This window comes from Equus caballus, chromosome 2 (assembly GCF_041296265.1).
Source record: "Equus caballus isolate H_3958 breed thoroughbred chromosome 2, TB-T2T, whole genome shotgun sequence".
Taxonomy (NCBI): Eukaryota; Metazoa; Chordata; class Mammalia; order Perissodactyla; family Equidae; genus Equus; species Equus caballus.
The window spans coordinates 68,832,170-68,844,995 of record NC_091685.1 but is presented as its reverse complement, the minus strand read 5'-3'; the positions used below and the strand labels follow the sequence as shown (position 1 = coordinate 68,844,995).

Genomic DNA, 12,826 nt, shown 5'->3' with positions numbered 1-12,826 from the left:
TTAATGTTTCAAATAAACCAATAAGTGATATGTCTGTTTTTCTGTTCCAGTCCCCACCAGAATCACTGTTTTTAAGGCCACCTGGTGTTACTGCAAATATGAACACCACATCTTAAAAGTAATGATCTTCTGAACAATGTACCCTCTGAAGCCCTGCCATCCCCACCCGGACCTCTTGAAGCTCACTAAATGCAAGATGCTTTGGGCTCGATTTTCTTTTATACTGACATCGCAGCATCTCTTACTTTGAAAAAAATCCTAAGCAGATGGCTCCAGAAACAAGAGCTTTTCCCCTGACACTAGAAACCACCATATCCTAATTAAAGACTGTAGATGCATTTTCCAATTTCTGTTTTTATTATCTTTCTATCAACAAATAGAAAAGGGAAATCAGGAAACGTTAAAATAAGCTGTTCCTTTTTTTTCTCCTTATCTCAAAGAATAACCTCAAAACCCAAGTTTCTAAGAATAAACCAAGGCAACAGTATGTGTGCATGTAACTTCTCTTCCCGAAGGTGCAGTTTTTATCACATCTAGCCCAGAAAAGACAGACATGGCCCTTTTCAATATCACACACCATAGCTTTTTAGGTTAACAACTAATATTTCAACTCTAAATAGATGGCAAAGTGGTCAATTATCTAGTCTTAAGGAGTCTTTCAAACTTAACCCACACAAGTCATACCGTACCATTAGAAAGTTATTTTCCAGTCCCGGAAACTTAATTACTCATTTATACATAACATGCTATATCTTTAACATCAGCCATTTCTTTGTTTTGTTATAAAACAGTTTTGAGTGAAAATAAGTTTAAGATACCTTATTACCTTAAAATTCGTACTTGAATATACTAGAGATCACAGCTTTTATTTTTAATGGCAGCTAAATGGTGGGTTATCATTAAATAACTCAATTGTCTGGAATTAACGTTACTTTACATCAATACACCAATAATTCTTTCATTCATTCAACAAACAATTACAGAGTACCAACTATGTGTCAGGCATTGTCCTAGGTGCTTAGGATACATCACTCAATAAAAGACACAAAGACCCTTGCCTTTTTTGGGGAGAGAGGCTGACAAATAATAAACAAAATAAATAAATGAGGTATCTACTGAGTTAGAAGGTGGGAAATGCTATAAGAACAGGGGCAGAGGACTGTGATGAGTTTGGGGCAAGAGGATTTAGAGCTAAGACTTGAAAGAGCTGAAGAGTTAGCCATGGGGAGTTCTGGAAGAGAATTCGGGCAGAGGGAACAGCCAGTACAAACACCCTAAGGTGGGAAGGTATCTGGCATGTTCGAGGAACAGAAAAGAAGCCAAAATAGTTTGACCAGAGGGAAGGAGGGGGAGAAGAGGTAAGGATGAAATTAGGGAGAGAGCAGCTTTTGGAACTGAATGCATTAATAAATTCCTTTTTGAGAATTTAAATCACCATTTCCATCAGTATATTACACCTCATCTTATATTCGATAATAATGTTCCCTTAGTATCCTCCTGACAATCAGTTTCTCACTGCAGCTAATTTCACATTCTGTGTGACTGGTATAATTGTATGATTCCATCCAATTTAACATTCTCTATGTCTAAATTCCAGTTTGTGGCTGATATTGAAAAGTGATTAAAAAAATAAGGAAAGCATTCAATTATTCAGTCAATTTGAACTACATCATGAAAAAAATGCTCTGTGCTCATTCACGGGTAAAATAACATTGCTTTAAAATATTTATGTTGTCAAAAGAAGACCCGTTATTTGTAAATCTAAAACATTTCTGCAAGAAATAGATACTTAAGTATGACAATGCCATAGAATTTTTTTTTTTTTAGAATATCACCACACCATACTACCAGGAAATGTCTTTTAAATATATAAACAACATCTTTCAGAACAAATATTGGATTTAATAAATGCCACAACAGTTGTGCTTTCCTAAAGAACCATGATTCCACACTGTTACCTAAACACATCTCTCTAGTGTGTCAGGAGGGATGCTTCTGCTGAAATAAGCTTTGTTATTGAAAGACTGAAAAAAATAAAGAAGTGCATGGTGACATCCACAGTATAGAAATGAAGCAACTCTGAGATTAGGGACAAGTGGCTTTTCTGTGCTTATGGTGAAAAGCAGATTGGCCCTGAGGTTGTAAGAAACAACACTGAATTGGAAAGGCCTTAGGTTCCCTACGTAAGTACAAATTCAAGCATAATTGAAACAAGAGGTGACCATGTTTATTGAGTATCTTTTATGTGCTAAGCTCTTCACTAGTAGCTGGAGATAGAGTAATAATAGTCATGGAACTTTGAGTCTAGTGAGGAGAGACGAATACTAAACAAATCATTACACAAACACAAATAAATCACTCAGTGACAGTTACCATAAGTACGGTCTCCACTGAAAGAAAGCTCCATGTGTGCAGATCTTTGAATTAGTCACACATTATAGTTCCAGCATGGGGAACAATGCCTGGCATATAGTAAGTGCTCGCTATACATTTGTTAACTCAATTAATGAATTACGTGAAGGAGAAGTATGCAAGATGGAATGGGAGCATAGAACAAGAGCCTAAACAAATCTAAGGAATCAGTTGTGATAGTGAAGCTGAACTCTGGAAAATAAATAAGAAATACGCAAAGGATCAGAGAGAGGGAAAGGGGAATTTCATTTAGAGACAGTAATTTGTGGTGGCAAGCCTTGAGGAGGGAATCTTGGTGCTTTCTAAGGAATTAAAAACAGCCCAGAGAAGAAGGGCTGGGGGACGGGCAAAAGGGGTAAAGGGGCACATACGTATGGCGACGGACGGAAACTAGACTTTTGGTGGTGAACACGACGCAGTCTATCAGAAGCTGACATATAATGAGGTACACCAGAAATTTACACAATGTTATAAGCTAATGTGACCTCAATAAAATAACTAAAAATAATAAGAAGAAAATAAAAATAGCCCAGAGAGTGTGTTGTGGGGGTTGGTGAGGGACAGGGCAGAGTGATGACGGACACAAGCAAAGGCCAGATAATGCAAAGCTTTGGAAACTTTATGGAGGAGTTGTAACTATTACCTTAACAGGGATAGAAAACCAGTGAAGGATTTTAAATGGAGGCATGATATACTCAGATTTATGTTTTTAAGTAATTGTAGTGGCAATATGGAGAAAAATAAATTCTAGGATTCTATAGTTTTTTTTAACACTGAATTTAGCATTAAAAACATCTGGACAGAAGTTTCCTGAATTTGACTTAGCTGTAAAGAAAAGTTTCTGATGGGAAGAAAGTTAAGAATTAGAAGTAGGTTATCAATAGAAGACATGAATTTTGATCCACTGGAAATTGTGTAGACAGAACTCTAAGAGGACCCTCTTCCTTGGCTTACTCCCATGATTATGTTATGTTATATTACAGGGCAAAAGAGATTGGCAAATGTAATTAAGATCACTAATCAGTTTACTTTAAAATAGGATGATGATCCTTATGGGCCTAATCTAATCACAGGAGCCTTTTAAAAGCCCAGAGTCTTCTCCCACTGGTAGCACAAGAAGTCATAGAGATTTGAAGCATAAGAAGGATTCTATGAGACAGAGGTTAACCATTGCTAAGAAGGAGGGTTCACAGGCAAGGAACTGAGAATGGCCCCTAGGAGCAGAGCCTGTCCATCAACCAGCAAGAAAATGGGGGTCCTAGTCCTATTACTGCAAGGAACTGAATTCTACCAACAGTCTAAATGAGCCTGCAAGCAGATTCTTGCCCAGAGGCTCCAGATAAGAGCTCAACCCAGCAGCCACCTAGACTTCAGCCTTGTGAGACTCTAGGCAGAGAACCCAGCTGAGTCCACATGGACTTCTGACCCATAGAACTAGGAGATCATAAATGTGTGTTGTTTTAAGCCACTAAGTTTGTAGTAATTTGTTACACACCAATATAAAACTGATATGAAGATCTTTAAAAACTGTATTAGAGTGACCTTCTGAAAAGAAGTTGGTAGAATTTCATTTCTGTGTGTCTATTAGGTCATTTTGCCACAGCTTAGAAAGGAAGGCAAAGATGGTTTATCTAACTTTCCACTGTGGCAGTTGTTACCCTGGCAAACTCTGTCGCAGGAAGAATTCAGTCCACTGCTGCCTACTTTCCAAGTATTCTACAAGACCACATGAACCAAAAACACAGATAAGCCCAGAGAATGTAAGGCATTGCCCCAGACCTTGGCCCCACATCTTGCCCTCATTTGTCACCATCCCCTTGTGCTGCAGAGGAAATTGGCTACCTCACCAACTGATGAGAGCAATATGGTCACCTTTTTCGTGAAAAATAACTGCCTGTGCCAACAAATCACTATGTCCCACATACAGATGATAAGAAGGCTTCTCTGCCTGGACACCTGCCTACCTTTGACCAACCAGGACTGACATTTTATTACACACGTGACTACCTAACATTCTCTGCTCTCTCATTGACCACCCCTTCATCTGTTGTCTAATTACTTTCAAATTTTGTCTCTTAAAACTGAGCAAATAATATAAGGAAATAATATCACAAATAATTACATTCACTGTATTTGATTAAAAATGTCAGAAGAGACACAAGTTTTTAAGAACCAGCTGCGCTAACAATCCCAAAATCTTGGTAACAACCTCAGCAAAGTTTCTCTATTGCTCCTCTCATAATTTGGCCCAGATTAAAAGCGGAGGCATGTGCTCTACTCCACCCAGTTTCTCTGAGACCCAGGTCCCATCTATTTAGTGACTCCTTCTAGGGTCTCAGAGTCCTCCTCTGGATCTTCTGCAATTGGTCAGGCTCTGAGGGAAAAAAGAAATCGTAAAGAAGATGGAAAAGAAAGTCCGCTCTTAATTACTTTGGCTCAGAGGTGATACACATCACTTCTGTTCACATTGCACTGGCAAGAAATAGCCATATGGCCACATCTAAATACAAATGAGCTAGACATTATAGCCTGGCAGAAGTGAGCATGGAAATTGATGAGCCCTAGCACTGTATCTCCCACAAAAGGGTAAGATGAAATCTGTGAATGATGCGTAAGTTTTGCTTAGTTGTGTTAGCAGTTTGCCTTTATTAAGGATTTGGAAACAAGTAGTTCCAGTTACTATTGCTGCATAACAGAGAACCCCAATACTTAGAGGCATAAAACAACCATTTTTTTAAGCTCATGGATTCTACCATTCCCAAATTCAGAAAAGACACAAAGGGGATAGCTTGCTTCTGCTTCGGGATAGTGTGGGGGGTCTCAGCTGGGGTGACTCAACAGCTAGTGGCTGGAATCATTTAGAGGAATCTTCATTTACACACCTGGTGGTTGATCCTGGCTGTTCACTAAAACAACTGAGGCTGTTGACCTGAGCACCTACACATGGCCTCTCACGTGGTCTGGACTTTCTCACAAAGGGGTAGCCTCAAGGAGTCAGATTTCTTACATGGCAGCTCAGAGTTGCAAAAACGAGTGCCTAGTGGACAGGCAGAAGCAACAGTCCGTTTATAACCTTGCCTCAGTCATTTCTGCTGTAGTCTATTGGTCTAAGAATTCACAAGCCCACCCAAATTCAAGGAGAGAGGACAGAGACCCACATCTCAATGGGAGGGTACCAAGGTCACATTGTAGAGGAGCATGTGCAATGAGAGATTTGTGGTATGCAATTTTGGAAAATTATCTTTGCATATATTATCTTAGAATCTCCCACATATGTTATCTTAGGAATAACTAAATTTCAGTGTTTGAAAGGACTTTATACCTTATAGAACAGGGACTAGCAAACTACAGCCCACTGCCTGTTTTTCGTAAACAAAGTTTTATTGAAATACAGCTGTGCCATTTCCTTAGAGACTTGCATAATTGCAAGAGAGACCATATGACGGGCAAAGCCGAAAGTATTTACTCTCACTTGGGGTGTCATTCCTCTTAGTGAAAGGGGTTGGAAGCAAAAGTAAGTTAAGACATCAACATTTCTCTTTCTCTCTTTCAATATTTCAATATTATGCTTTAAAATAAGCGGTGTTATCCGTATTAGTCTGAGTTCTCCAGAGAAACAGAACCAACAGGATATGTATATATAAAGAGAGAGAAACATTTTAAGGAAATGGCTGACATGACTGAGGAGACTTGGTAAGTCCAAAATCTGCAAGGCAGGCCAGCAGGTTGAAGAGCCAGGGAAGAGTTGCAGTTCAAGTCCAAAGATAGTCAGCTGGCAGAAGTCCTTCTTGTTTGGGGGAAGTCAGTCTTTGTTCAATTACGGCCTTCAGCTTGATTGGATGAGGTCCATCCACATTATAGAAGGTAATTGCTTTACTCAAAGCCCACCAATTTAAATGTTAATCTCATCTGAAAAAACACCCTCATGGAAATATCCAGAATAATGTTTGACCAAATACCTGAGCGCTGTGATGCAGTCAAACTGACACATAAAACTAATCATTATAGTATATAACTCTTTTTTAATCTCTTTCTTGCAGTGAAAATAGCTCAAAATCTAGTGTATATGAAGCTTGGATTTATGTTCTGATAATTAGTCCTTTTATAGTAAGTAGTTTGTTATATAAAACCATGATTAAGTGTGTCTGTCTGAGGGCATAGTCATGTAAACTACAACCAATTAATTTTTGTTGCTACATATAAATACAACATCTTAACACATACCTTGAGTTTAATATTTCCTGAGTCCACATCACTAGTCAATTATTTTCTGTACCTAAGAAATGATAGGGGGTAGGGAGAAATTAGAATGCAACTAAGATTTTTAAGATAAGCTCTACTGAAAGTTTCAGAATCTAGATGGAACTTAAAGTATGGATATATCTGTGTTGCTTAATTCATTAGCTTATTTTAAAAATTCCATTTTTTATGTCTTAAAATTTTTAATTGACATTTAAATTCCAATGTTATTTCTTCAAACAAGATTGTCAAAACAAATATCTCTATAAATGACATATAAGCATTAAATGCCAGTTCTATAATATGTGTAATAAAATTCCATTAGACCAAAAAAAATACCAACACATTTTCTATGGAAATTAGATTTTAGTGAACTAGTCTTTTGGTTCTATACTTTTTTGAATCTAGGTTTAAAAATGTGGTTTTCTTTCTTGGTTAGCCATTTATAACAAATAGAAATTTTTGACTTAGAGGCAAAGAGATTTTAAGATTTGTTTGACTCTTGTTTATAATTCCTTTTTTGTGTGAAATTTACTGTTCTTTTGTGATATACTTTTAAATTTCCTCTCTTTAGGTTTGGATGTGTGGAGGAGAAATGTTCGATGTTCCATGTTCTAGAGTTGGTCATATCTACAGGAAGTACGTCCCTTATAAAGTTCCATCTGGGACCAGCCTGGCAAGAGTGAGTAACGGGGGATCAGAAGAAGTTGGGCCCGATGTGGCTTTCTGTAAGCAGAATGAGCAGCCTCACATGTGGTATAATTTAAAGTACAGTCTGGCAGAAACACTTGACCAAAGTAAAAACTCCCCCCATTGCCATCCCATTTGGAAGACTTTAGAACATAGAGAGTTTCTGTGTTCCTCCGAGTTTTATTTCCATTCCTTAAGGAAATATTAACTATTATGCTAATCCTTGTTATTAATTGTTTCAAAGCACTTTCACATGCGTTCTATTTAATCTTCACGACTACCTTCTGAGGTTGGTATTTTGGTCTTTGTTTTGTAGATGAGAAAACCGAGGCTTAGCAAGGCAGCGTGTTCATGCTCACTGAGTGATAAACAGCAGAATAGGAGTTTAAGCCCAGGTCTTTGGATGGACGTCCAGTACTTTCCTCCCACATGGAATGTAACAGGATGCCTAATAAGTCACATGGCGATAGGGGTAAATAGGAGACGGGGGGGCAGGCAGGGTGAATGCCCAAACACTGCCTTTTCATTTGTAACTAGAGCCAACTCTACCTAAAAGTTTACCCCATTCTCAAAATTCCAAAATTGGCCAAGCCCAAGATTTTTTTCAGAATTTTTTTGAATAAAACCTTTTACTTAGACCAAATGCAAGGATACTTTCCTCTTCCGCATTTTAGAATATTTTCATACATATTTGGGAGAACATAGTCACAATATCTTCTCAAAACAATCCGGACAGTTTCTGTTTTCCATGTTACTTTCTTCATAGCTGGGTTAGTTCTGTTCACTACAATATGTACCTGCTACTGCTCAGTACAAATCTAGAAAAAGAATATTTTACCACATCCCTTTGCACAATGCTCCCCTAGGAATCTATCCTGAATTTTTCATTTTGGTTCTTCTACTAGTAAGGCTGTATTATATAACTATTTGAGTTTTTTTATATAAAGCTCAATTAACTCACATAAGTTTTTTAAAAATATAAACTAGTTCATCAGGATTCATTGACTATCAACCTCACAAAGTCAGAGCTTTTTCTGTCTTATTTGATATTCTACTCCCAGCATCTAGAATAAGGCCTGTAGGCACTCAACAAATATTTGTTGAAAGAATTAATTAGTCAGGAAAAACTAATACAAGAAAATGTTGTGGGTTTAAGGTCTTATGAAAATTTAAACATTTTAATGAAGTATAATAAAATTATCATTTATAGTGAGTCTTTTGGGGAGAAGAAGGATTCTTCCTTATTCCCTTCCTGATATTATCTATCCACAGTGTCCATTTTTTCTTAGTCACACCCATGACCTCTTTTACAGCAGTTTGAGCTGATAGTAATGACGTTACATTACATACAACTTAAAGGGAAATAGTCATATTATTCCTCCCTCTCAAAAGATTAATCAGACATAAATAACATACTCCATTAAGCAGGCGCAGAAATACACTATTTGAAGAAAATAAACTAATCACAAAATCATGAACTGGTTAAAGAGCTGCATCTTGGGTAAGGAAATATGATTTAATTTAGTTCTAAGGCTTGATGCATATAAATCTGAAAACTCACTCAGGAAAACAGCAAGAATTCACAAAAAGGTAAATGATGGAACAGTTTGAGCCTATATCATAAATCAGCCATGTGGGTATCATAATATCCCAAAGATAATGGTGTTCTGTCACTTATCCCTTTCACTCACTCATATGGTCCCCAGCTTGTGCCCCAAACTGAATCATTCATTTGCAAGCGTGTGCTTGGTTTGTGTCAAAAGTAGAGTATAAAAGTTGGGGGGGAAAGTTGTGCTGATCCAAAAGGGTTTATTTTCAAAAAGTAAAACTACTCATATATTTTCGAGAAAGAAATTAAGTACTTTTTCAAGGACTGTCAAACATAGGGAAACTAGGACTGGCATACAAAATTTTGGCAAAAAGTGAGTATTCATTCAAATGAGAAAAGTCCATAATTCTGAATTTTAATCTTTCCCACTTAAATTTTACTTGAGGGCTCATTTTTCTTTTTTTTTCTGAACTGCGAGAGCAATCAGAAAGTCATAAATATTGAAGCTCAGCTGTCACTCTAAGGAACATTTTATGATTTTTTAAATAAAAAAGTATATTAAAATGAAAAACAATTCTGATATTCTGTGGGAGAATCTCAGCTACCTGCTCCAGCCTGCATTATCACTAAATCATCGAAATGACGAGAGGCTTTAATGATGCTTCAAATGCTTGTCTACTCAATAGGGAGTTAATCTCTCCAGCCTCGTTAGGAAATGGAGAGGAAGATGGAAACTTGACTCCAAAGGCTTGTTTTCTTATTTTACAAAGCTTGTTTAAAATGTGCACCTTTCATTTATGTACCTATATAAATTGAGGATTCCAGCAGACTTCCAAAACACACACACACACACATACACACAAATGTGTGAACAGCCTGCAGTTCTCTAAATAGCATACGAGTGTGTATTATAGAAATAAATTCAAATAATTAGTTATTCAGTACCTTCTATTTACCTAGATTACAGTCTTGCTGGAAGAGACAAGATGTCCATATATAAAATCATTGGCCGACAATACAAGACAACAAATAATTATTTAAATGTATCCTAAAGACGTGTACGGGTAGAGGGAAGAGGAGGGGAGGGGGTGGTATAGCTGTGACCTTCTTCAGTCCTCTCAAGTTAGAAGAATTGAAAGCGGACCTTCGAGGGCTCCTCAATTAAATCAACAAGGTTCTTAGAATAGAGGTTCCCAAGTTTAGGACCAGTCACAACAGTCAGTTCCTGGCCAAGTTTTCAGCCAGATCTGTGAACTGAGTAAAAGAAGAATCACAAAGCTGCATCTATCCAACTTAACAACATCTTTTTAATGCAGCAACTATAGACTTTTCTTCTTTTTTTATGTCAGGATACAAGATAGTAGATTTTTGTTAATGCCCTTATTTGGCAAAAATTAAAATTAGCATCCCTATGTCAGTTCCCACAAAATGCAAAAATCTGGGACACTATGACTTACAATTCAGCTTCATCTGGGAATCAGAGTATTCACTTATCATCAATAAAACTAGATACCTTACTGAGTCGGCTGAGTCCAATGTCAGGGCCCTGGACACGTTGTAGTGTCTTTTCACCAGGACCAGCCAGTGCCTGCAGGAAGGGATGCTCACCCCCAGGGGTGTAAGGAGACTAGAAAGACCCCAGGGCTGTAGTGACATTCCTCCCTTCTCTGGGTTGGCACTGACCGTCATCATGGAAGAGTGAGCAGCAGATCCTTAGTGAAAGGCCCGCCGAGCCTCTTGCTGAGTGACACTGCACAGCCAGAGGTGGCTGAGTGGCAGATGGGCGGACGATTCTCCAAGAAAACCCTTCATTCCGGCAGGCGGCAACGTGAGGCAAGCACTCTGCCGACAGAGCAGCAAGTACCGGCACCTCACAGATTCCCCTGTGAATGCCAGTGTGTTTGGGGACAATCAAAGCTACTGGACCTGAGACAGGTGGCTCTAACAGCAGGGGCTTGACAGAGGTGCAGAGTAGTCACCCCATGGCTAAACATACCAGATGACTGCAGCACAACAGTAGTCTTCACAGGAGCAACTTGGCCCCATGAGAGTTTGCCCAGGAGGGCCCCGCTCCAGCCCTGCAGACTGTGGGTGGGGCGGTCCTGGAGGCTCACTCAGACTGCATAGGAGAGAAAGGTGGAACTGACCTTCGCCCTAAGTCTGTAAGGGACGTCAGAGAATGCAAATCAGGGGCTTCCATCCTTCTGTGTTTTGCCACTGACATAGTATCCATAACTTTTTCTTTGCACTTTATGACAACTGTCATCCAAACTTCAGGATAAGATCTACAAAAACAAAGAAGTTAAATGCTCAAAATAACCTGATTGCACAGGAGGACCTATTGTACTTGAAAATGTAACACATTAAAAGGGATAGAGGTAAACGCCAAGAGAACAGAGCTGGGATTGTGAATCAAGACCTGTCTGTCAGAGGCTTAACTTTCCTATCAACTGCCACTTATAGGAGGGCTGAGAATAAAGAGGGGCAGCTGGGCAGTCATGGCAGGGTCTCCAGCATGAGCAAAATCCCAGGCAGGAAGGAGCGGGCACAGAGAATGACAAAGGATCGTGTTTAGGATCTCTGGAGTCACATCGGCAATATGCACTAGAGCAGACTCTGGAGGACCGTGTACGCAGACCAGGGTGTATACTTTTTTCTTGTGGTAAGAAAGTACTCATGGCTTTCGAACAGAAAGTTCCAGAATAAAAATCAGAGGGGTAAAATGGAAAGATGCACCAACGAGTAAATATTAAAGGGGAGAAAGACTAAAGAAAGTAACATTTTGAATGCAAGAAGCATTTGTAAAGAAAATTTCCTAAAAGGTTTTTATTGGTCTGCCACACTGTGCAAGGAGAAAGAGGTCAAATGTGACTATGAGGTTCTCATTGTGGTAACTGAGAAAATAGTATTAGTACGCAACAGGGATGTGAGGAAGGGGAGGGAGGAAGATGCTGGGATTGGTTTTAGATAGGGTGGGTTATAAATGACAGCTATCCGTGGGCTCAGAGAGAGCCAGATCTGGGAGACATGCACAGACTTCCCATGCAGAATCCCGAGAGCCTACAAAAAATTTTGCCAGATTTTCTTTACCAGTAGGTTTTCATTTTTGAACAAGTATTTATCACGCCATGCACTGTGCTAGGCCCTGGAAGTGTGAGTGATGAGCAAGATAAACACAAACCTTAACTTCTCATAACAAATGGCCCTAACTATGACAGTAAGGTAGAGTCCACACACTCCCACAATCTATGCATAGCAATGCCAGGAGAAATGAACTCCAGACATTGTGAGGACGAAAGAAGGGTTGAGTGAAGATAATCAAAATCACTATGGAGTGAGATCTGTATCTTATATAGTTAACTTATTTATAAACTATTTTGCATAGGTTATAATGTTATCATTGGGATTATGATATAACAGAAGAGAAAGTATAATAAATTATAAAGTATATGTCATAAATAGCAGCATTGTTTAATATATAGTGATATATGTTCTATAAGAACAGATTATATTTAATGATCCTATAGGCTACACTGTGATCTACATACAAATTATAAGTATTTTTGGGTTTATATATTGACTTAGGGTTTCTTAGCAGAGTGCAATAATCTTTGAAGATTTCCTGTGGTTATTACACTTCATGGGCACGAAGGTTTAGTCTGAGGTCTGAGGGAGAAGGGTTGTTTCACCTCTGTCAGCTGTGAAATGACTTCTTAACATGTTTCCCAAGGTGCCTTTCTTCCAGTGTCATATCTCTGGTGACATCCGGCCCTACTGACTCCACAGATCATCTCAGACTCTTGAAATTGGTGGGGGTAGAGGCAGGTATAGAGGATGTGGAGGAGGAGGAGGAGGAGGAGGAGGAGGGCTCCAATGTTGAAGCCAGACTACCCCAGCTCGATTAATAAATGCTTCCTCACTGTTCACCAAGGTGTC

The 12,826-nt window shown here is 38.7% G+C and overlaps 1 protein-coding gene across 1 annotated transcript in view; it reads left to right on the top strand.

The window, feature by feature from the left end:
• The window catches only part of GALNTL6 (polypeptide N-acetylgalactosaminyltransferase like 6), a 1,097,978-nt gene that overhangs the window by 1,004,191 nt on the left and 80,961 nt on the right, over window positions 1-12,826 (top strand). Inside the window, exon 9 of the mRNA XM_070257090.1 lies at window positions 7,226-7,333. Within this exon, the coding sequence (XP_070113191.1) occupies window positions 7,226-7,333 (108 nt within the window). The remainder of the gene's footprint in view (window positions 1-7,225; window positions 7,334-12,826) is intronic.